Source organism: Numenius arquata, chromosome W, assembly GCF_964106895.1.
Source record: "Numenius arquata chromosome W, bNumArq3.hap1.1, whole genome shotgun sequence".
In the NCBI taxonomy this organism is placed as follows: Eukaryota; Metazoa; Chordata; class Aves; order Charadriiformes; family Scolopacidae; genus Numenius; species Numenius arquata.
The window spans coordinates 20,034,742-20,060,338 of record NC_133615.1 but is presented as its reverse complement, the minus strand read 5'-3'; the positions used below and the strand labels follow the sequence as shown (position 1 = coordinate 20,060,338).

Here is a 25,597-nt window from a genome sequence, read left to right as displayed (position 1 = left end):
TCGAGTTTATTGGACTGTGTGGATTCGATGGCCTGGCACACCAGAACCACAAAAGTATAGGGCCCTGGTGGACACTGGTGCACAGTGCACCCTAATGCCATCAAATCACATAGGGGAAGAACCTGTCACTATCGCTGGAGTGACAGGAGGATCTCAAGACCTGACTGTACTGGAGGCTGAAGTGAGCCTAACTGGGAATAAATGGGAAAAGTTCCCCATTGTGACTGGCCCGGATGCACCATGCATTCTTGGCATAGATTACCTCAGGAAAAGGTATTTTAAGGACCCGAGAGGCTACCGGTGGGCATTTGGTGTAGCGGCGGTGGAGACGGAGGAAGTTGTGCAACTGTCTACATTGCCTGGCCTGTCAGAGGACCCTTCTATTGTAGGGCTGCTGAGGATCGAGGAACAATGTGCCCATTGCTACTACAACGGTGCATAGGCGACAATATCGCACTAACCGAGATTCTTTGCTCCCTATTCAGCAATTGATTCGTCAGTTGGAAAGCCAAGGGGTGATCAGTAAGACTCGCTCACCCTTTAATAGTCCCATATGGCCAGTGCGAAAGCCTAATGGGGAATGGAGATTGACAGTAGACTATCGTGGCTTGAATGAAGTCACACCACCATTGAGTGCTGCAATCCCAGATATGTTAGAACTTCACTATGAACTGGAGTCAAAAGAGGCTAAATGGTGTACTACAATTGACATTGCTAATGCCTTTTTCTCTATTCCTTTAGCAGCAGAGTGCAGGCCACAGTTTGCTTTCACCTGGAGGGGTGTCCAGTATACCTGGAATCGACTGCCCCAGGGGTGGAAACACAGCCCTACTATTTGCCATGGAATGATACAGACTGCACTGGAGAAGGGTGGAGCTCCAGAACACCTGCAATACATTGACAACATCATTGTATGGGGTGATACAGCAGAAGAAGTTTTTGAGAAGGGAGAGAAGGTAATTCAAATCCTCCTGGAAGCCGGTTTTGCCATCAAACGAGGTAAGGTTAAGGGACCTGCACAGGAAATTCAGTTTTTAGGAATTAAGTGGCAAGATGGGCGTCGCCAGATCCCAATGGATGTGATTAACAAAATAACAGCTATGTCACCACCTACTAACAAAAAGGAAACACAAACCTTCTTAGGCGTTGTGGGTTTCTGGAGAATGCATATTCCTGGTTACAGTCAGATTGTGAGCCCTCTCTATGAAGTGACTAGAAAGAAAAATGATTTTAAATGGGGCCCTGAGCAGCAGTCAGCCTTTGAGCAGATTAAACGGGAGATTGTTCATGCAGTAGCCCTTGGGCCAGTCCAAACTGGACAAGATGTAAAAAATGTGCTGTACACCGCAGCTGGGGAGAATGGCCCTACCTGGAGTCTCTGTCAAAGAGCACCTGGAGAAGCTCGAGGCTGACCCCTAGGGTTTTGGAGTCGAGCATATAGAGGATCAGAGGATCGCTATACCACCACTGAGAAAGAGATATTAGCGGCATATGAAGGGGTTCGACCTGCTTCAGAGGCAATTGGTACTGAAGCACAGCTTCTCCTGGCACCTCGGTTGCCAGTGTTGAACTGGATGTTTAAAGGGAAAACTCCTTCCACACATCACGCAACTGATGCAACGTGGAGTAAGTGGGTAGCACTAATTACTCAGTGAGCTCGAATAGGGAACCCCAATCGTCCAGGAATTCTGGAGGTAATCATGGATTGGCCACAAGGCACAGATTTTCGAGGATCCCCAGAGGAGAGAGTGGTGCAGGCTGAGGAGGCACCACCATATAATCAGTTATCGGAAAACGAGAGGCGATATGCGCTGTTCACTGATGCATCTTGTCGTATTGTAGGAAACCAGCGAAGATGGAAAGCTGCTGTGTGGAGTCCTACTCGATGAGTCGTGGAAGCGACTGAGGGAGTGGGTGAGTCGAGTCAGTTTGCAGAAGTGAAAGCCATCCAGTTGGCTTTAGATATTGCTGAGAGAGAAAAGTGGCCGGTACTTTATCTTTATACTGACTCATGGATGGCGGCACATGCATTATGGGGGTGGTTAAAGCAGTGGAAGAAGAGCAACTGGCAGTGCAGAGGTAAACCCATCTGGGCTGCTGACTTGTGGCAAGATATTGCTGTCCGATTAGAAAAGCTGTCTGTGAAGGTACGACATGTAGATGCCCATATACCCAAGAGTCGGGCCACTGAGGAACAACAAAACAATCATCAGGTGGATCAGGCTGCTAAGATTAAAGTGTCCCAAGTAGACTTGGACTGGCAACGTAAAAGTGAATTGTTTTTAGCTCGGTGGGCCCATGACACTTCAAGTCATCAAGGAAGAGATGCAACATATAGATGGGCTTGTGACCGAGGGGTGGATTTGACTATGGACACTATTGCACAGGTCATCCATCAATGTGAAACATGTGCTGAAATTAAGCAAGCCAAATGATCAAAGCCTTTGTGGTATGGAGAACGGTGGCTGAAATATAAATTCAGGGAGGTTTGGCAAATTGACTATATCTCTCTTCCACGAACTCGCCAGGGAAAACACTATGTTCTTACTATGGTAGAAGCAATCACCATAACCAGGCTGGAAACATATGCAGTGTCTCATGCCACTGCTCGTAACACTATTTTAGGCCTTGAAAGACAAGTCCTGTGGCGACATGGTACTCCAGAGAGGATTGAGTCAGACAATGGGACTCATTTCCAAAATAATCTTATAGATGCCTGGGCTAAAGAGCATGGTATCGAGTGGATATATCACATCCCCTACCACGCACCAGCTGCTGGGAAAGTAGAACGATGCAATGGACTGCTGAAGACTACACTGAAAGCGATGAGTGCTGGAACATTTAAAAAGTGGGATGAACATTTAGCAAAAGCCACCTGGTTAGTCAACACCAGGGGAACTGTCAGCCGAGCTGGTCCTGCTCACTCAGAGCCTTTACCTACTGTAGAAGGGGATAAAGTCCCTGTGGTGCATGTAAAGAATATGTTGGGAAAAACAGTCTGGGTTACCCCGGCCTCAGGTAAAGGCAAACCCACTCGTGGGATTGCTTTTGCTGAAGGACCAGGGCATACTTGGTGGGTGATGCAGGAGAATGGAGAGGTTCGATGTGTACCTTTAGGAGATCTGATTTTGGGTGAGAATCCTTAATTTAAATGATACGGTGTCAATTGTTGCCTAATACTAACAGTGTTCAATAAGTGTTTTTCAGGATAACGTAATGGTAACGGACCCAGAGTCAGTTCTGTCGAATGGTGTCCAGCAACAGGGAACATGCTGGCCGTGAGCACAACATCTTACATGGATGCGCCCAACTCTAACCATCTGCGATCCTGTATTGAGGCCTGGTCCCGATCCGACAACTGAGTGAATGCCATATCACTTGTTCCTACCCTAAAAGACTATTATGATAGATGGAACTCACAGTTTTGGACCAAAGAAATTTAATGGACCTTTTAGAGGAATAGCTCATAACTTTAGAGGATTGTATGTGTCTCTCTATATATATATGTATATTAGAAGATAAATATAATAGTACGCTGAAGTGTGACATATATATGGTATGAAATAAGGGGTGGAATGTCCTGGGTTGAGAGACACAGGACTAACTTTTCTTCTAATGCTGGGGAAAATTACACTTTTAGAAGACTCTAGTGTCTGAATTTGTGAAAATATTTACTTTACAGCCAGCCAGGCTCTGTGGGATTCAAGGTTAGTGTTTTCGAGCCTTGCCAGGTGCAGGGACAAGGAGGAGCAAGGCCTGGGCATTTGACCCAGGCTGGCCAACAGGAGTATTTCATACCATGAACGTCACATCCAATATAAATTAGAAAAGTTTGCTGCGTAGCGGGCTCTCGCTCTCTCCCTAATGGCGGTGGTCCAGACAACTCCTTGCCCCGGTGCCAGAGCCCTGAGGCCTTCCCTTCCTCCTGAAGCCATTGCGCTCGCAGTGTCCGATACTTGCTATCCACTGCTGGGAGTGCACAGCTTCCTGCTGATATAGATGGCTGAGTATAATTCCTGTATATCTTATATCAGTATTGGGATTAATACTGGTTCTTTAGTATTATTGTTAATTATTTAGTCTTAGTCTATTAAATCTATTTATACTTCAACCCTTGTGTTTCTTTGTGTTCCCCGATTCCCCTTTCCGGGTGGGGAGGGGTCATCGGGTGATAGAATAATTGTCTAACGACAATAGATTGTTATGGGTTCTCTCAAACCATAACACTTACCTATAAGGATGCTGTGGGAGACTGTGTCAAAAGCCTTGCTGGACTCAAGGTAGACAACAGCCACCACCCTCCCCTCATCTATCCAGCCAGTCATGCCATCGTAGAAGGCTATCAGGTTAGTCAGACATGACTTTCCCTTGGTGAATCCCTGTTGACTACATCTGATAGCTTTCTTTTCCTCCACATGCTTTGAGGTGACCCCCAGAATGAGTTGTTCCATCATCTTTCCAGGGATGGAGGTGAGGCTGACCGTCCTGTAGTTTCCCGGGTCCTCCTTCTTGCCCTTTTTGAAAACTGGGATGACACTGGCTTTCCTCCAGTCCTTGGGCACCTCGCCTGTTCTCCAGGACCATTCAAAGATGGAGAGCAGCACAAATCCCAGGCACAAATACAGGTTGGACTGAGAATGGACTGAGAGCAGCCCTGAGGAGAAGGACTTGGGTGTGTTGGTAGATGAGAAGCTCAACATAAGCTTCCAGAGCTAACATGAAGCCAACTGCATCCTGGGCTGCATCAAAAGAAGTGTGGCCAGCAGGGCGAGGGAGGGGATTATGCCCCTCTGGGGAGACCCCACCTGGAGCATTGCATCCAGCTCTGGAGTCCTCAGCACAGGAAGGACATGGACCTGTTGGAATGGGTCCAGAGGAAGACACAGAGATGTTCAGAGGGCTGGAGCCCCTCTGCTGTGAGGACAGGCTGAGAGAGTTGAGGCTGTTCAGCCTGGAGAAGAGAAGGCTCCACAGAGACCTTGTAATGGCCTTCCAGTAGAAGGGGGCCTACAGGAGAGATGGGAAGGGACTCTTGATTAGGGAGGGGAGCCATAGGACTAAGGGAATTGTTTTTAACCTGAAAGAGGGGAGATTGAAATTAGATCTCGGGAAGAAATTCTTTCCTGTGAGGGTGGCGAGACACTGGAACAGGTTGCCCAGAGAAGCTGTGGCTGCCCCATCCCTGGAGGGCTTCAGGGCCAGGTTGGACGGGGCTTTGAGCAACCTGGTCTGGTGGGAGGTGTCCCTGCCCATGGCAGGGGGTTGGAACCAGATGATCTTCAAGGTCCCTTCCAACTTGTCCCAGTTTGAAGTAAAACCGAACCAATTTTCTTTTCTGTAACTTTACATCCCAGCTAGGCCTCCTCTAACTCTCTGAAATTAACGGCATATTGTGGAGAAAACTGCTCGTTCTCAGAATGATAAGACCAATGTTTGTGCTCCATGCCAAGGAATGGTATGCAGGGAGGCCCTTGCTTATCCTTATTGCTATAACAACCAAGGTCAGCCAATTTCGTTATTTGCCCCCTTAGAGGGTCAGAAACAGAAAAACGTAGAGGGGTCACATCGGTGGGGAGGAGAAGACAGGACAGGTGACCCAAACCTGACCAACTGGGGTATGCCATCCCATCTGCCCCATGCTCAGTATAAAAGCTGAGGGATCAAAGGGTCAACTCTCTTTCTTCAATGGCCAATGTCCGAAGAGGACTCTGTCTGTTCATCTGCCTTTGATCCCGATCCATGTGTTCCGGACTCCAGCGCTGGAATCCAGTTCCCATCCATTGCTGAGTCCATTCTGGGACTTCCCCAGTTCCTGCCGGTGACATGACTGTCATCCTGGGAGCTTGATACGGTTTTGTATATACTGTATCTATTTCATTATTTTCTTCTTTTTTATTTTAATATTAATTCTTCATTGAAGTAGTTTAGTTCATTCTAAACTTCTAAATCTCCTTATCTCTTCCTCTCCTCTCTTTGGGGGGGGGGCGGGGCAGGCAGGGAAGGGCCATCTGTCAGTCTGGTTTTGGTAAATTCGGCCAAAACCATGACACAACTCTAGCCATTCTATGATTCTGTATTTTGTATAGCTGCATTAACAATCATTTTTAAAGGTGATAAAGTTATGCTACCTTCAACACCATCAATATTCACAATCAAACTTGATTCTTAACATGTATGCAGTTAATTATTTCACTTTTATACACACTTACCCTAGCTGTGTGTAATTGCTCGCTGATTTGGCTAGTTTTGTCATTGACCTTGAATATGCCTCCTCTATTGTAGCTCTGTCAAAGAAAGCAATCAAAAGTATAATCAACATTTTGGAGATATTTGAAGACAGATGAATATGCATTCTAAAGGTGCAAAGCATAGGACTTTCTATTTCAACTGAAAATGACTCTATTTTATGACCCCTCAAAAACTGTATGTCAAACAACAGAAGTCTAAAAAAAAAAATAATCTAAGAGCACTGTGACAGAGCGTTGCAGGGAACAGAAACAAGTAAAATCTAAGTGCTCAAGACTTGCAAAAAATTATTCCTTCCTTCCTATACTCTCTACTGTTCCCCTCTGCCTTTAACATTTTTTATTAAGAGTCAGAACACAGTGACATAGCAATCACCCACTAAACACTGTCTAAATACCAGAGCAACAAAATTGAATATATTTGTAATGGAAACATTAAAAAAACAACAAACTGAATGCTTACTGAGCAGTCACATTTGTTCGCATTAAATAAAATGGAGTCTTGTCTTTTTTTTTTCCTTAAGTTCTTTGCATAGTGATGTTTGAGTTTGGAAAACACAGTCAAATTGTATGGGAGCACCCAGCCAAACCGGTTTCAGAGCACAATAGGTGAGATGCAGGGGGTTGTCATCCGACTCAGCTTCATCTCCGCCTTGCCTTGTCTATGCAGAGATAACTTGGGGGGAGCTGCAAAAACGGCTCAGCCCGGGATTGTCTCAAGATTGCATCACAATAAGAACCGAAACCGAATGGAGCCTTAACTCCCTTAACAAATAAAATGCCCTGAGTCCCATCCCACCACTAGTCCCATGACTTTGAGTGCTAGACATCACAAAATTGGCAACAGAGACTTGGCCATCGCACCACCAGAGGTAAACATCCCAGATAGTGTAATCCACTCAGGCATAATCCTGCACCCCCACAGAATCAGGAAATATAAACCGCAAGGTTTGAGGAGGAAAATGGGGGTAATCTTCCAACGATACAGCTGGCCTGTAGGAGATTCGTGTCCCCCCCTTGTCCAGGACGCTGTACAGGGTAACTTCCCAGGGATTGAGCGACCTTACCTGAGAGAAAGGGTAAGTGATAAAGAAACATACGTATGGTATATGGCATGCTATTAAGATCGTGATTTGTGCACTCTTTTAAGGTATTAATATCTAGCGCGCTTGTGGTTTGTGTTGTTACTTTTCGGGATCACTTGTAGGTTGCAATAGTGTATTCCGTGAATTGATTTTAAATTGCAATAGTGTAATCGCCATTGTACACATAGAACTCGCAATAGTGACGTATTGGACCTGTGAGTGAAGTCCAAATAAATTGTTAATTTGAACCTCTCAGTGAAGTCCTTTTTCCCGTTTCGTCACAAAAATGGCGCAGCGAGCAGGGTGTATAATTGACGAGCTATTGCAGAAACATGGTTGTAAACCCTCTCCCGCGGATAGGGAGAAGGCTAAGAGGTTGTGGAAAAGTGAGGGGAAAGTGGTGGAATGGGTAGAGCAGTGTCAGAAGGAACAAAAGAAAAAAGACGGAAAAGGTAAAGGTGCTCTGTTTTTGGAGCATGTTTAGTCTGTGCACAGGAGGAGGCACGGAAATCTGAGGCTGTTCAGAAAATGGGTGTAGCTAACTCGGAAGCAGACGCGCTGACTAATTGTAGTAAAAAGGTGTGTGAATTGCAAGCTGAAGTTGAGGCTACCAAAGCTGCTTTAGAGGAAGAACGAAAGACAAAAGAGGCCTTAAGGGCCCATGAAGGACAATTGGAAGTTGAAAACATGTTTTTGAAAGACGAATTAGCTGCTGAAAGGGAGAGGAATCGGAGGTTACAGGAAAAATTAGATCTTTTGTTGTCAAGTGCTCCGACCCCCTCTCCCACCCAAGTCAGGAACTTAATTATGTGTGCCGACCCTGATACTTGGGACGGGGACATCTGGGGTGACCCAGATGTGGAGCCCGAGGGGACAAGTAATATTGAAATTCGACCCCTCATTAAAACGGAGGTGCAGTCAAATGATAGAAATGCTCGGAGATGTACTACAACACGTATCACCCCATGGTCCGGACCCGAGCTTGCCCGAATGCAAGAACAATTTTCACGCAAGCCAGGGGAAAGTGCAACTGAATATTTATGGAATGTTTCGCTAAAAGGAGGCGATCGTATCTTGCTGAGTGAGGAGGAAGCAAGAGGTTACTGGGGTCCTGGCGTATTTCTGGATAGGGGTCCGGTAGGGGATCAACCCTTAACACTTAGAGTCGCCCACTGGGCAGGGGGGATAGATTCTAGAGAACGGGGCGAGCCACTGGCTATTAAAACTGCTGGGCTGTCTGGGCTAGCTGAGTCTGTACAAAAGGCTGCCTGTATACAAGCCATGTATGAGCGTGGTGAGCAGGGCATTCTCCTTGCCGCTCCGGTAAATCCGGTCCACCTTAAACCATTGATTAGAGGTCTCCCTGATTCTGTGAAAATGTATGTGCAAAACCTAAAGGAAAAGATTGCACAGGCAATTAACCATAATACTGGCAACCCGCACCAACGGCAGCAGCCTGTTTTGACTTGGGGAGAACTATTACAAGAAATAGTGATTTTTGGTAGAGACATGGGTTGGTTAGAGGAAGGCTCACATTTACAGCGCCGGGTCCGGCAGGCACAGTTTGTTGGGCATAATAATCCTCGTCCTCCCCGACAAACTAATTCTCGCTTTGACCCCCAGCGTAATGAATTGTGGAGAAAGGCTTTAGCATTAGGAATACCCCGATCAATGTTACATGGGCAGTCCACAGAGAATATTCGTATTATGGTAAACCTGGTGGAGCAGCCTATTAGCAAGACTACAGAACATACTGATACTGCTAAAACACAGAGAGATAAACCCTCTGCTCCTGCGAATCCTTTCTCAGATTTAAGGAAGGATTTAATAGATCTAAAAAACTAGAAAGCGCGGGGGGTATTTTAGGCCGACCCACCCGCGTAATATCTAACTTAGAATGGCCTAACCATTTAAGTGACCCACATATTACTTTAGCTACTGGCCCCAGACGAATACCTGTAAATTTTCTAATTGATACTGGAGCTCAAATAAGTGTCATCACTGAAAAAACAGCAAAAAAGTTAGGTTTAGTCCCCACACGGAAGAAAATAAATGTAATAGGAGTAACTGGAGTCCCTGAAATCAGACCAATTGGTACGGTGTGTGTCTGGCTTCCAGGAGAAAACCGAATGACTAAGATAAAAGTAGTCATCGGTCCTTATCGTAATAACATTTTGGGATTTGATGTATTAGCAAACAAAGTCTGGAGGTTGCCAGACGGGACAGTGTGGAGCTTTGGAGCCCCACCATGTGAAGTTCGGTTACTGGAGACAGCCATTAGACTGCCTCCTTCCCAGGTAACGAATGTTAATCAATATCCACTACCAGCCGCAGCCAAAACGGGGATCAGGGAAGTTATTAAAGACCTGGAAGCCCGTGGCATTATAATCAGGACACACTCACCCTATAACTCCCCAGTACGGCCGGTACGTAAAGCGGACGGTAGATGGCGACTCACAGTTGACTACAGGAGGCTTAATAGCAATGCAATGCCCCTTACGGCCGCTGTTCCTAGCATTGCTGACTTGGTTACCCAGATTCAAGCTAACCACCACACATGGATGTGCACATTAGATGTTAAGGACATGTTTTTTATGATTCCTCTTCAGGAGGAAGATAAACCTCAATTTGCATTCACGTGGGAGGGAGTGCAATATACCTTTAATCGGCTCCCACAGGGATACAAACACTCTCCCACTATTGCCCATAATGCATTAGCAAAAATATTGAAGGAGATAAAAGTACCAGATAGGGTAAGCATGTACCAATACATTGATGACGTCTTAATAGGTGGGGACAATGAAGAGGCAGTCAGAGAAGTGTCCAGTAAGGTCTGGGACACACTGACTTCATTGGGATTAGAAATCCCTCCATCCTGGTCAACTAGTAATGGTCAAAATACCTCAAACTGGAGTTATGCCCCTGACATTGACCAATCCAAGGGGATCACATGCATGGGAAGCAAAAGATAACTCTGACCGCATACGTCGAATAAGTAGTAGGTGGATCATACCAGATTTTTAACTGACTCATTGTCGATCATATATACGGTCGAGCAGCACTATTCCATTTGCTTGCAGGTGCACCTCAACAAAAGGAGGGACGAGGAGTACGACGGGGTGGAGACCTAAGATGCGTCGACCCGAAGTATGAACTGTGCTTGCATGGAGTGGACAAACTGTGCAGAACTTGAAAGTGGAAAGTTTTTTTTTTTTTTCTGATCTTTGTATATTTGTTTTGATAAGAATAATTTTGGTTGTTTGTTAACCTAAGTTTTAATATTAGATGCTGTATCATGGCAGTGATTGTAAGGCCTTTTGTAATAATAGTCATTAGCTCCATAATAATCATAGGTATAAGTAGGCAATCTGGAATATGGAATAGACAGCCTCGGGCTTTTGAACAACATGTTGATGGATCCCCAATTATAAATCACGCCGAACCAGACAATGTGATCTATAAGATGATACAAGGCTTTGCCCGCATGCTTAATTTTTCTCATGTAACTACCTGTCTGCCTCTACCACATACCCCCACTCAGGGGCTCCCCATAACAGCTCTCCCCGTGGATATGGGTAAAAATTTAGACTGGCTCTGGAATCAAAATAAGTCTATTATTTGGGGTGAATTTGAATGGAGGTGGCCGTTTAACAATACACTAAATCGAACTTCTGTTTGGAGTTTAAACTGTTCCTATGCCCCTCTTTGTCTGGACAATAAGACTGTGGGATGTAGAGGTAAACAACCACAATTCTTCCAACAGCCGTGCTCCAAACACCCTTGGGCAGATACGCGTTATGGGGAGAAACCGTACTGGGGGAAACATTTAGTCCTGAGGTATGTGGAACCGGTAAACACCCAGTGGTGCTTTGAGTTTCCTTCAACACCCAGTAATTCATGTACATGGTTCAATGTAATGCAGGGGCCACCTGCTGATTGTTTATGGTCTCACGTCCATGAGGAGAAAAGAGATGACAGGAAGGATTGCTATCCATGGAGGTCTCAACAAAAGACCTCAACACAACCCAGTGTAAAAAGCCCACTGTGGAATTGCACAAATATTATCAATTGTACCACTGGTGGAAATCTACAAAACAGTTGGGTTTGGTTAATCCCTTCATTACGGCATTTAATTAGTGTTGCCTGCTTGTGTCAAAATTACACAAAGCCATATCCTCCAGCAATGGGGTGTAACACCAGCATAAGCTATAAGGACTTAAAATATTCAGAAAAATCCTCCTGTCGGATCCCTCGAACCATGGGCAATTGTGATGACTCACCTATATATGCTCCTCGCCAGTTAACTTGGATATGCTCAGATGGGACTATTACAGATATGTTAAACCCTATTCATCCTGGTCTGCAATGTACTTTGGGAGTACCATCATTATGTCCTTCTTACTACTCTGAAAAATTTATTTCTCAAGGACTGTGGCATCCCCGTACCAAACGAAGTACAGATGGTACTGGTTGGACTGTATCCCAGAAATTAGCAGTATGGGCGGAAGGATTCTTCGGATTAGGAATAGGTCACCTTAGAACTAGAATTATGTTGTCCAATTTAACTGCACAAGTAGAAACTTTAGCAAACCTTACTAATGACAACTTTGAATTGCTCAATGCCCAAGTGCAAGCTGTTTCGAAAGTTGCACTTCAAAACCGACTCGTGCTAGAAATGATACTACTCAAAGAACAAGGAGTGTGTGGATACCTAAAGGCAAACCACGAACAAGAAGAATGCTGTGTCACAATTCCTAATGTGTCACTACCTCTCCGGGAAAACCTCCAGAAGATGAAGAAGATAGCTGAAGTGACACATGAGCTGCAGGACCAAATGAAGGACACTTGGTTGGGAAATATTTTCGCTAAAATAGGATGGGTATTTACTGGATGGATTACTAACTTGTTGCAAACATTGTTTGTTATCATAATTTGCATTATTGTAGTATGCATTGCCGTTAGCTGTGTCAAAAGAATTATTGTAAAATCTATCTCTCAGGTAAGGGTCCACCTGGAAACTGGGGAATACCTGGATCTACTTAAACACTCAGATGAAAATTATACAGACACATTGGGTGATGATGACATATCAGTGGTGGATCTGTGACTCAGGTCACGGGGTGGAATGTATGGGAGCACCCAGCCAAACCGGTTTCAGAGCACAATAGGTGAGATGCAGGGGGTTGTCATCCGACTCAGCTTCATCTCCGCCTTGCCTTGTCTATGCAGAGATAACTTGGGGGGAGCTGCAAAAACGGCTCAGCCCGGGGTTGTCTCAAGATTGCATCACAATAAGAACCGAAACCGAATGGAGCCTTAACTCCCTTAACAAATAAAATGCCCTGAGTCCCATCCCACCACTAGTCCCATGACTTTGAGTGCTAGACATCACAAAATTGGCAACAGAGACTTGGCCATCACACCACCAGAGGTAAACATCCCAGATAGTGTAATCCACTCAGGCATAATCCTGCACCCCCACAGAATCAGGAAATATAAACCGCAAGGTTTGAGGAGGAAAATGGGGGTAATCTTCCAACGATACAGCTGGCCTGTAGGAGATTCGTGTCCCCCCCTTGTCCAGGACGCTGTACAGGGTAACTTCCCAGGGATTGAGCGACCTTACCTGAGAGAAAGGGTAAGTGATAAAGAAACATACGTATGGTATATGGCATGCTATTAAGATCGTGATTTGTGCACTCTTTTAAGGTATTAATATCTAGCGCGCTTGTGGTTTGTGTTGTTACTTTTCGGGATCACTTGTAGGTTGCAATAGTGTATTCCGTGAATTGATTTTAAATTGCAATAGTGTAATCGCCATTGTACACATAGAACTCGCAATAGTGACGTATTGGACCTGTGAGTGAAGTCCAAATAAATTGTTAATTTGAACCTCTCAGTGAAGTCCTTTTTCCCGTTTCGTCACACAAATAACATGCAATTAAAAATAGTGTTCTACTGTTTACTACTGTTTATAATTATTTTTAAAGAAGTTTCTCTCAACACATTCTGATTTCTTTTGGATAAACTCTTCCCTACATAAAGTTTCATTATATTTTCCTGCACTCAAACCCACATTTTTACTTGTCTTTTGGAGATTCAAAATCCAAGGGCCTACATAGATTTCCTCCTTAGAGCCTCTGCTGGGGCAATTGCCATGGAACAGCAGTCACACACAACGTATCATGGCAGTGACTCCCCTGGAAGTCCTTCCCCCATCAATCTTCCTCACCCTCCTATTATTAAGATACACACTAATATAATTTTCTACCCTAAATCAATACTCAATATGCAGTGTCAACTTAGATTTAGAAACATCCTGGATTTGAGCAAATACTGTAATTGTCCGTCTTGAAAATCCAAAAGCTTGAAGCAATTTCTTTCCTGCTTTGTAATACCTTTATTTGGTGAGAGAACAGGAAAAAAAAGGAGATGAAAAATTCACCATTCTCTCAAGTTACCATGACTTATTGCTGAGGCAGATGTTTTTATTTCTCCTTCACAGCAACACTTTCCAAGCAAAAAGAATTTTCTTATAAAAATATGAAACAACGTAGAAGCAGTCACCTGAATCTTTGACAGAGGAGCATGTATTTAAACCTACTGAACTTTCAAAATAACAATCCAGACAGTTAAACAATCAATTTGGAGAAGGGGATTAAGTTGTAAAATGCAGTAATTCAATTACATTTTATATCTCACCTACAAACAACTAAGTTATTCACTATTAAAAAAAAATAAAATCAAAACCTTTTCCTACTTCCCCATATGTAAGCATTCTTGAGGATCAGAAAAAGTTTAAGTTTCCAAGGTTTGGAATTGTTGCTCACTGCACAGCAGCAAGCACATATGTAAAGACACCCATAAGAGACACTGATGTTTTTTTAATTACCATGATGAACAATCTATTTTGATTAATTATCAGTAGCTTCTATCAAAGTTTTCCACATTTGAGCTCAATGCTTTTTTTTTTTTAAACACAAGATTTCTGACCAAAATCCACACCTTGCTCTGCAGCAATTTAGAAAATATTTACATGAGCAATCTCCACAAAACTGGAATTCCCCAACTTATTACACATTATCAACATACAACAGTTACAAACACAAACAACCACAATATGCTGTTGCTGACCAGTTGGGCATGTATATCTACATTTGTTTTATCAACTGACTTCCCAGAGCATTCTGATGTACTGGTAACACACTATTAACATGAGTAAATTAATTTTCACTAATTTCAAAATCTGTCTTTGATTGGAATCTGTTAAACATTTAAACTGAAATGAAAATATGTGCATTGTCAGTTTCTTCTGATCAAGGAGTTTATTTTTTATGATGCTTACAGACAACTGGCACAGAAAAACTTTTGAAAGACTTCTGGAGAAAAGCCAACAATACCTATTTGGTTCCTAGCTGAGCAGAGTGGTTTCTTACATATAAACATTTTAGGTGTTAAATGCACACAAACACAAGACAGCTCACCTACAAAATCTTCCCAGTATTTAAAAAAAAAAAAGCCACGGAAAAAAAAAATCCAGAACACTGTGGGGGCAGCCCAATCTTTTATATTTAAACTTCTTTAAAAACATAATTTCTACATGCTTTATCAAGAACAGAAAAAATATATCTATCTTTCAGCAGACATATCCTGACCCACTCAAGATTTACTAACATTGAATTTTCTGGCAGACAATCTGCTCATTCTTTCAGGAGACATATCTGAACCTCCTAGAAAGCAATAACTACTGACTCAGCAAGTCTTTTCCGTTCACAGTAGCAGAATATCTGGACAAAAGGCAGTAAAGAACCATAGATCCAACTATCCCTCAGTTCTTTTAGTACTTGACCATTAACAAACACTCAAAAATGAAAAAGTGAACAATACAGATGAAAACTGAATTGGTATTGACTAACTGAACACAGCCAAAGGGGAAACCTTCTGCTCCTTCTAGGGATATCCAGTTTTGTTTTATCTGAGGAAACAACTCTGCAATTTTCAGAAGGTTCTTACAGAAGTTTTGAAAGAAAAAGTTTCATTCAAATGCTTAAGCTGACTATAATTTAAAAAAAAAAAAAAAAAAATAATCCAAACACCATTTTTCCCACATCCTAGAAAAAAATTTTTCTTTTTCAGTTATTACTATTTCTAAGGCTGGAGAAAAGGGAATAATACTCTTCCCTGATTAAGCTGCACACAACCAAAACACTATTCTGAACAGTGCAACTAACAGAAACTGACTTCATAGAAACGTGTCCTTTAAGCCCTAAGCAGTCTGTACATCCAAATACACTCAACCCTCTTTCCTCTCTCTTTTATGCCATTCCCATAAAAAAAGCAAATATTCCGGCTAGTCTGAAGATTCCAGCAATACTGACTGACCAGTTGACAACTGTATATACTGTTTGACAGTACTCTAACTTTTTGTATGTACTATCACCAACTCGGATGCATCTCCTCTATCTAGCCAGCAATTTTCAGTTTTTCACTCTCCTATATCTCCACATCTGAATAAAAGTGGCCAATATGTTTAGAATAAATGGAAGGGCAGACATGAAGAAACTACAAATATTGATAAGTTTAGTCTTCATAGGAAACAGCTCATAAAATCAAGTGTAAGTAGGGTATAAAAACACTAGATATAGATGGCTCCTAATGAATCTTGCCCATCCACTTAAACATTTCTAGCAAAAGAGAGTACTGCAAAATAATATTCAGACTACAGGAAGGAAAGAAATAATTGTATACAACAACTCTTAATTTCTTTGCAATAAAGAGAAGTTTTTTTCATCAATCCCCCAAGTCAAAGGGAAGGGGGTTGAAAAAGCCAGTCAAATCTGGTGAGTCAATAAATGGCTACAGGACTGGTGCCACAGCCAGGGGTTCAGCTTCTTAGACCATAGGACTTGCTTTGAGAAACCTGGTCTACTGGGGCCTGATGGGGTCCATCTCTCAGAGAAGGGGAAGAGTATCTTTGGTCAGAGACTTGCCAAGCTCACGAAGAGGGCTTTAAACTAGAGTCATTGGGGGATGGGAATCTCAATCCACCCCGCTCTTACCAGTATGATGCCAATGCCAGTAATAGATGCCCTGAGCCTGGAGAAGGGTCACAGGTCAGCAGGAGAGCACCTGGAGTGCAGCATGAAGGAATTCCAGCCACTCCAGCCCATAAGTCAGCTTCATCGTGGGCCCAACTTAAATGCCTCTATGCAAATGCACGTAGCAGGAGGAACAAACAAGAGGAGTTAGAGACGCGCACACGCTTCCAGGGCTACGATCTCATTGGCATCACGGAGACATGGTGGGATGGCTCCTATGACTGGAATGTTGGAATGGAAGGATACAGGCTCTTCAGGAAGGACAGGCAGGGGAAACGAGGAGGGGAAGTCACCCTCTATGTCAAGGACCCGCTGGAGTGCATGGAGCTCTGCCTGGGGATGGATGAGGAGCCAACCAAGAGCTTATGGGTCAACATTAAAGGGAACACGGGGGCAGGCGATGTTACAGTGGGGGTCTGCTACTGGCCATCTGACCAGGATGACAGAGCAGATGAGGCCCTCTATAGACAGATAGGAGCGACATCGCATTCACAGACCCTGGTCCTCATGGGGGACTACAACCACCCCAATATCTGTTGGAGGGACAACATAGCAGGGCATAAGCAATCCAGGAGGTTCCTGGAATGCATTGACGATAACTTCCTTCTCCAAGTGATAGAGGAGCCAATGAGGAGAGGAGCCATGCTGGACCTTGTTCTCACCAACAAGGAGGGGCTGGCTGGGAATGTGACACTCGAGGGCAGGTTCAGAGACGGTGTCAATGAGGATGCAGTAAGCTCACTATCCTGGACTTCAGGAGAGCCTCTTAAGGACCTGCTCGATGGAATACCATGGGATAAAGCCCTGGAGGGGAAAGGGGCCCAAGAAGCTGGTTAATATTCAAGGATCACCTCCTCCAAGCTCAGGAGCATCCTAACAAAGAAGTCATCAGGCAAAAAACACCAGGAGGCCTGTATGGATGAACAAGGAGCTCCTGGACAAACTCAGACAGAAAAAAGGAAGCCTACAGAGGGTGGAAGCAAGGACAGGGAGCCTGGGAGGAATACAGAGAAACTGTCCGAGTGGTCAGGAACCAGATTAGACAAGCTAAAGCCCAGATAGAGTTAAAACTGTCCAGGGGCAACAAGGAAAACTTCTATTGATATGTCAGAGATAAAGGGAAGACTAGAGAAGATGCGGACCCTTCTCCAGAAAGAAACGGGAGACCTGGTTACCTGGGACATGGAGAAGGCTGAGGTACTTAATGACTTTTTCACCTCGGTCTTCACCAGCAAGGGCTCTAACCACACTGCCCAAGTTTCAGAAGGCAAAAACAGGGTCTATGAGAATGAAGAACTGCCATCGACACGCTGGAGGAAAGGGATGCCATCCAGAGGAACCTGGACAGGCTTGAGAGGTAGGCCCTTGTGAACCTCATGAATTTCAACCAGGCCAAGTGCAAGGTCCTGCACCTAAGTCACAGCAATCCCAGGCACAAATACAGGCTGGATGGAGAATGGACTGAGAGCAGCCCTGAGGAGAAGGACTTGGGGGTGTTGGTGGATGAGAAGCTCAACATGAGCCGGCAATGTGCGCTGGCAGCCCAGAAAGCCAACCGCATCCTGGGCTGCATCAAAAGAAGCGTGGCCAGCAGGGCAAGGGGGGGGATTCAGCCCCTCTGCTCCACTCTGGTGAGACCCCACCTGGAGTACTGCGTCCAGCTCTGGAGTCCTCAGCACAGGAAGGACATGGACCTCCTCTGGACCCATTCCAACAGGACACAGAGATGTTCAGAGGGCTGGAGCCCCTCTGCTGTGAGGACAGGCTGAGAGAGTTGGGGTTGTCCAGCCTGGAAAAGAGAAGGCTCCGGGGAGACCTTATAGCAGCCTTCCAATACCTAAAGGGAGCTACAGGAAAGCTGGGGAGGGACTTTTTACAAGGGCATGTAGTGATAGGACAAGGGGTAATGGCATCAAACTAGAAGAGGGGAGATTTAGATGGGATCTCAGGAAGAAATTCTTCAGTGTGAGGTTGGCGAGACCCTGGCCCAGGTTGCCCAGAGAAGTTGTGGAGGCCCCATCCCTGGAGGGGTTCAAGACCAGGCTAGATGGGGCTTTGAGCAATCTGGTCTAGTGGGACATGTCCCTGGCCAGGGCAGGGGGTGGGAGTGGATGATCTTGAAGCTCCCTTCTAACCCGAACCATTCTATGATAAACAAAGATACAAAACAGAATATGGTGAAGACAAGCAGACTGTTGTTGTACTACCCAATACAATTTCTTTTGAGATGAAGAATTTGACCCACGTGTGCTACTGTACCATATTTATTTCCTGGGAAAGAGACTGACAACACATGCAATAACCTGCCAACATCAGTGGAAGGGCTTCACTGCCTAGATACGGACAGCCATAAACATTTTTACTTAAGTGAGGACACCAAACATTTAAGTCCATTCATTTCTTTGAAACTACAAACTATATCCCACAAACTTCCATTAGCTTAGACTGAGATTGATCAGTGATGTACCCATGACTTGAAAAGAAGCATCTATTTAGCATTCAACTTTTTTTTTTTTGGCAGCCTGGCATATCAAGATGGATCAATAAAGCAGGGCTGAAGAAAACACAGTGGAACAGATATTCAGTCAACGTTAAAAGCAGTCAAGCAGTTTTGAAATTAAAAAAAGATTTTTATTTTTTTTTTAGCAGCTCGTGAAGCCCTAAACATTTCATACTAAACATCAACAGCATAATATCCCTCCACTAAATCAAAAATCCACTAAATCCTGAATTGTCTCACTTCATAATGTGTTTTCTGGAATCAGGGATTCTTGAAACACAGCATTCCTTGGTTTGTGAAGTCCTTCCAACAGGAGATTGCCCATCACATATGGACTCTGGAATTCACCTGTTTCACTCAGTGGAAAGATTTTTGTCATTTCCTCTACTTCAACTCAACTTTGAAATTATGCAAATGTCAGTGTCACTGAGTACCTGCCAGATGCATGATGGTCACATTTTGTGGATTTTTTTTTTTTAAATTCTTTGTTGAGGTCTATTCCAGACCAAAACTGAAATGTCGATGAAAAAAAAACCCAGAAAACAAGGAGTGGGGTTTTGGACAGCTTTTACTGCAAGAAACCTTCACTGAAACAGGTCCTCAATTAGCCTCTTGCAAGTTTTTTCCATGCATCATCTGGTGTCAGTAACTGAATAAGACAAAATTCTGAAGCAGACGTATCATCTATTTCATGCAGAATGGAAATTCTTACGGTGAAAATAGCAGCAGCAGTCATCTTTTATAAGAATCTCTCTTTAGAAAGTTGTTGCATTTGCAGATTTCAGTTCTGTCCCTTCCATCCCATAAAGAACCTGTGTCATTTTCTGCATATTATTTTCTTGTCCATATGTATCACTCCCTTTTCTTTAATTAACCTAGTTTTCAAACATCTTAATCTAAAAGTTTTTTGGTTTTGGTTTTTTTTTTTTTTTTTTTTTTTAAGATCATACTAGAACTTGCTAATACCTTAATTCTACATCTATGGTCAAAAACTTTGAAAGACTGATAATTTTTACTAAATTGTTGCTTTTCTTCCAAACACAACGAAAAATATGGATTAATTTAAATAAACTGCTGTACACCTAATGTGACATTTCTAGCTTTTTACTATTCTTTTTTAATTCAAACCTAAAAATTAGAAGTTTGTTATTAATTGACGCTTAAAGAGTCAGTATTCAGTTCTAAGTGAATGGAATAAACCGAAATGTTCTTCTAGGATATGAGGGAGATTTTAAAATGCTCCTTGATTTTTATGTTTTGCACATTACTTAAACACATAATGATAAACTTAAATAAAAACCACAAAGAGTCAGGATTAGCAAGGATGAATACTTACCTTTCTCTTATAAAGTCTGCTAAGTCCTTTGTTGACAAATGTCCGTGTTTCATGTTGTGATAAAGGACATCAAAGCCATTGTTCCTTTCCCCCTAAAGATGAATAATAAAAAGAAAGTAGAACTATGAAACACAACATGCCAAAACAAAGTATGGAACCAATACATTTGTCCTGGTTTGAGGTAAAACAGAACTAATTTTCTGTTCAGTAATTTTTCCTTTTTAGCTGGGCCTCTTCTAACTAACTAAACTCTGAAATTAACAGCATATTGTTCAGAAACTGCTCGCTCTCATAGTGATAAGACCTGATTATACCAAGGAATGGTATGCAGAGAGGCCCTTGCTTATACTTATTGCTATAACAACCAAAGTCAGGTAAATTTGTTATTTGCCCCATTGGAGGGTCGGAAGCAGAAAAGCATAGAGGGGTCACACCTGTAGGGAGGAGCAGACAGGACAGGTGACCCAAAACTGACCAACAGGGGATTCCATCCCATCTGCATCATGCTCAGTATAAAAGCTGAGGGATCAAAGGGTCATCTCTCTTCCTTCAACGGCTGACATCTGAGGAGGACCCTGTCTGTTCGTCTGCCTTTGATCCCGATCCGAGCAATCCTGACTCCAGATCCGGAATCCAGCTCCTGTCCATCACTGAGTCCAGCCTGGGACTTTCCCCTGTGCCTGCTGGTGACGTGATCATCACCCTGGGAGCTTGATACGGTTTTGTATATACTGTATATTTTTTTTCTTTTTTTTTTATTATTTATTATTTCATTATTTATTAATATTTTCATTAAAGTAGTTTAGTTTTTTCTAAACTCATAGATCTCTTTTACCTCTTCCTCTCCTCTCTTTTCCTGGGGGGGGGGGGGGGAGTGGCCATCTGTCGCTCTGATTGGTTAATCTGGTCAAAACCACGACAGGCCAGTGGGGCATGGTGGTGGAGTTGCTCTCTATGTGATAGTGCAACTGGAATGTAGCAAGCTCTGCCTAGGGGTGGACGAAGAACATGTTGAGAGCTTATGGGTAAGAATTAAGGGGCAGGCTAATATGGGTGACACTGTTGTGGGTGTTTACTACAGACCACTGGATCAGGAAGAGGAAGTCGATGAGGCCTTCTACAGACAGCTGGAAATAGCCTCACAGTCACAGGCCCTGGTTCTCATGGGGAACTTCAGCCACCCTGATATTTGCTGGAAAGGCAACACAGCCTGGCATGCACAGTCCTGGAGATTTCTGCAAAGCATTGATGATAACTTCTTGACACAGGTGGTGGAGGAACCAACAAGGAGAGATGCTCTGCTGGACCTTGTCCTGACAAACAAAGAGGGACTGGCTAGGGATGTGAAGGCTGAGGGCAACCTTGGCTGCAGTAACCATGAGATGGTGGAGTTCAGGATCCTGCATGGAAGAAGCAGGGCAATGAGTAGAATTACAACCCTGGACTTCAGGAGAGCTGACTTTGGCCTCTTCAAAGACCTACTTGAGGAATCCCATGGGCTAAGGCTCTAGAAGGAAGGGGAGTGCAAGAGAGCTGGCTAATATTTAAGCACTGCTTCCTACAAGCTCAAGATCAGTGCATCCCTAGGAGCAAAAAATCAGGCAAAGGAGGCGGGAGACCTGCATGGATGAACAGGCAGCTTCTGGAAAAACTCAGATGGAAGAAGGAAGCTTATAGAATGTGGAAAAAGGGACTGGTCGCTTGGGAGAAGCATAGGAGTGCTGTCAGAGTACACAGGGATGCGATGAGGAAGGCTAAGGCCCATTTGGAATTAAACCTGGGAAGGGATGTCAAGAACAATAAGAAGGTGGTCTTCTTCAAGTACATCAGCAGTATAAGGAAGACTAGGGAAAGTGTGGGCCCGCTGCTGAATGAGACGGGTGCCCTGGGGACAGAGGATGCAGAGAAGGCAGAGCTACTGAATGCCTTCTTTGCTACAGTCTTTACTGCTAAAGGCCAGCCCTCAGGAACCCTAGACCCTGGAGGTAGGGGAGAGACCCTATAAGTAAGGAAGACTCTCCCTCGATCGAGGAGAATGAAGTTAGAGAACATTTAAGCAAATCTGACACCCACAAATCCATGGGCCCTGATGGGATACACCCGTGAGTGCTGAGGGAGCTGGCAAAAGTCATTGCTGGGCTGTTCTCCATCCTCTTTGAAAGGTCCTGGAGAACAGGCGAGGTGCCCAAGGACTGGAGGAAAGCCAATGTCATCCCAGTCTTCAAAAAGGGCAAGAAGGAGGACCCGGGAAACTACAGGCCGGTCAGCCTCACCTCCATCCCTGGAAAGATGATGGAACAACTCATTCTGGGGGTCACCTCAAAGCACGTGGAGGAAAAGAAAGCTATCAGATGTAGTCAACAGGGATTCACCAAGGGGAAGTCATGTCTGACTAACCTGATAGCCTTCTACGATGGCATGACTGGCTGGATAGATGAGGGGAGGGCGGTGGATGTTGTCTACCTTGACTCCAGCAAGGCTTTTGACACAGTCTCCCACAGCATCCTCATAGGTAAGCTTAGGAAGTGTGGATTAGATGAATGGACAGCGAGGAGGATTGAAAACTGGCTCGATGGCAGAGGTCAGAGGGTTGTGATCAGTGGTGCAGAGTCCAGCTGGAGGCCTGTAACTAGGGGTGTTCCCCAGGGGTCAGTGTACTGGGTTCAGTCCTCTTCAATATATTCATCAATGACCTGGATGAGGGGACAGAGTGTACCCTCAGCAAGTTTGCTGATGACACAAAACTGGGAGGGGTGGCTGACACACCGGAAGGCTGTGCCGCCATACAGCAAGACCTGGACAGGCTGGAGAGTTGGGCAGAGAGGAACCTGATGAAATACAACAAGGGCAAGTGTAGGGTGCTGCACCTGGGGAGGAATAACCCCATGCACCAGTACAGGTTGGGGGCTGACCTGCTGGAAAGCAGCTCTGCAAAGAGGGACCTGGGAGTTCTGGTGGACAACAAGTTGCCCATGAGGCAGTGATGTGCCCTTGTGGCCATGAAGGCCAATGGTCTCCTGGGGTGCATTAAAAAGAGCGTGGCCAGCAGGTCGAGGGAGGTTATCCTGCCCCTCTACTCTGCCCTGGTGAGGTCACATCTGGAGCCTACTGTGTCCAGTTCTGGGCTCCCCGGTTCAAGAAGTACAGGGAACTGCTGGAGAGGGTGCAGCAGAGGCTACAAAGATGATCAAGGGACTGGAGCACCTCTCTGCTGAGGAAAGGCTGAGAGCCCTGGGGCTGTTCAGCCTGGAGAAGAGAAGACCGAGAGGGGACCTCATCAATGCTTATCAATATCTAAAGGGTGGGTGTCAAGAGGATGGGATCAGGCTCTTCTCAGTGGTGCCCGGTGACAGGACAAGGGGCAACGGACATAAGCTGGAACAGAGGAATTTCCATCTCAACATGAGGAAAAGCTTCTTTCCTGTGAGGGTGCCAGAGCCCTGGAACAGGCTGCCCAGAGAGGTGGTGGAGTCTCCTTCTCTGGAGAGATTCCAAACCTGCCTGGATGTGTTCCTGTCCTGCCTGCTCTGGGTGACCCTGCTTTGGCAGGGGGGTTGGACTAGATGATCTCCAGAGGTCCCTTCCAACCCATACCATTCTGGGATTCTGTGATTCCCAAGTCACTGTTACTTGTGCTGGAGCCCTGCTTTCCTGGAGATGGCTGAACACCTGCCTGCCCATGGGAAGCAGGGAATGAATTCCTTGTTTTGCTTTGCTTGTGTGTGCACGGCTTTTGCTTTCCCTGTTAAACTGTCTTTATCTCAACCCACGAGTTTTCTCACTTTTACCCTTCTGATTCTCTTCCCCATCCCAACTGGGGGAGTGAGCGAGTGGCTGTGTGATCCTAGTTGCTGGCTGGGGTTAAACCACAACAATTAAACATAAGATATCTGCAAATGCAAAAAGTAAACAAACCCACTCCCCTTTCACTCTTATCTAACCAGTTTGAAGCTCAGAATAACATTGACTACTAGTGCACTAATAGGTACCTTGTTAACTTTCTGCATTTCCTTAATATAAAGCCTGAATGCCACTGCATTACAAAACCACAAGAACAACTCTGTAATTAAGATATTACTGATATTTTCACTAAAAAAAAAAAAAAAACAACCTCTTGTTTACCAAAGTTCCTATTGTGCCCAAACTTCGAGATAAACTTCTACAAATAAGCGTTAAGCATTTCATCCAGGAAAATTAATAAAATTAGAATCATAGAAAGGTTAGACATGGAAGGGACCTTAAATATCATCTAGTTCCAACCCCCCTGCCATGGGCACGGACACCTCCCACCAGACCAGGTTGCTCAAAGCCCCGTCAAACCTGGCCCTGAAGCCCTCCAGGGATGGGGCCTCCACAACTTCTCTGGGCAACCTGTTCCAGTGTCTCACCACCCTCACACTGAAGAATTTCTTCCCAAGATCTCATCTCAATCTCCCCTCTTTCAGTTTAAAATGGTTACCCTTTGTCCTATCACTACGCTCCCTGATAAAGAGTCCCTCCCCATCTCTCCTGTAGGCCCCCTTCAGGTACTGGAAGGCCATTACAAGGTGTCCCCAGATCCTTCTCTTCTCCAGGCTGGACAGCCCCAACTCTCTCAGCCTGTCCTCACAGCAGAGGGGCTCCAGCCCTCTGAACATCTCTGTGTCCTCCTCTGGACCCATTCCAACAGGTCCATGTCCTTCCTGTGCTGAGGACTCCAGAGCTGGACACAATACTCCAGGTGGGGTCTCACCAGAGCAGAGGGGTAGAATCCCACCCCCCTTGCCCTGCTGGCCACGCTTCTTTTGATGCAGCCCAGGATGCGGTTGGCTTTCTGGGCTGCCAGCGCACATTGCCGGCTCATGTTGAGCTTCTCATCCACCAACACCCCCAAGTCCTTCTCCTCAGGGCTGCTCTCCAGCCATTCTCCACCCAACCTGTATTTGTGCCTGGGATTGCCATGACCCAGGTGCAGGACCTTGCACTTGGCCTGGTTGAAATTCATGAGGTTCACAAGGGCCTACCTCTCAAGCCTGTCCAGGTCCCTCTGGATGGCATCCCTTCCCTCCAGTGTGTCGACCGCACCACACAGCTTGGTGTCATCAGCAAACTTGCTGAGGGTGCACTCTATCCCACTGTCCATGTCTCCAACAAAGATGTTGGACAGCACTGGTCCCAGTACCGACCTCTGAGGAACGCTACTCATCACTGGTTTCCACTTGGACATCAAATCTGTTGACCACAACCCTTTGAATGTTGCCATCCAGCCAGTTCTTGATCCACCGATTGGTCCATGCATCCAATCTATGTGCACATCAGCCATCAACACTGTTTATGTGTTTTAGTTTGTTTTT

At 44.8% G+C, this 25,597-nt stretch overlaps 1 protein-coding gene across 1 annotated transcript in view; it reads right to left on the bottom strand.

The window, feature by feature from the left end:
* LOC141476798 (F-BAR domain only protein 2-like) overlaps positions 1–25,597 on the bottom strand; it is a 148,393-nt gene that overhangs the window by 103,032 nt on the left and 19,764 nt on the right. The window contains 2 exon segments of the mRNA XM_074165599.1: positions 6,210–6,284; positions 20,265–20,356. Coding sequence (XP_074021700.1) covers positions 6,210–6,284; positions 20,265–20,356 — 167 coding nt within the window.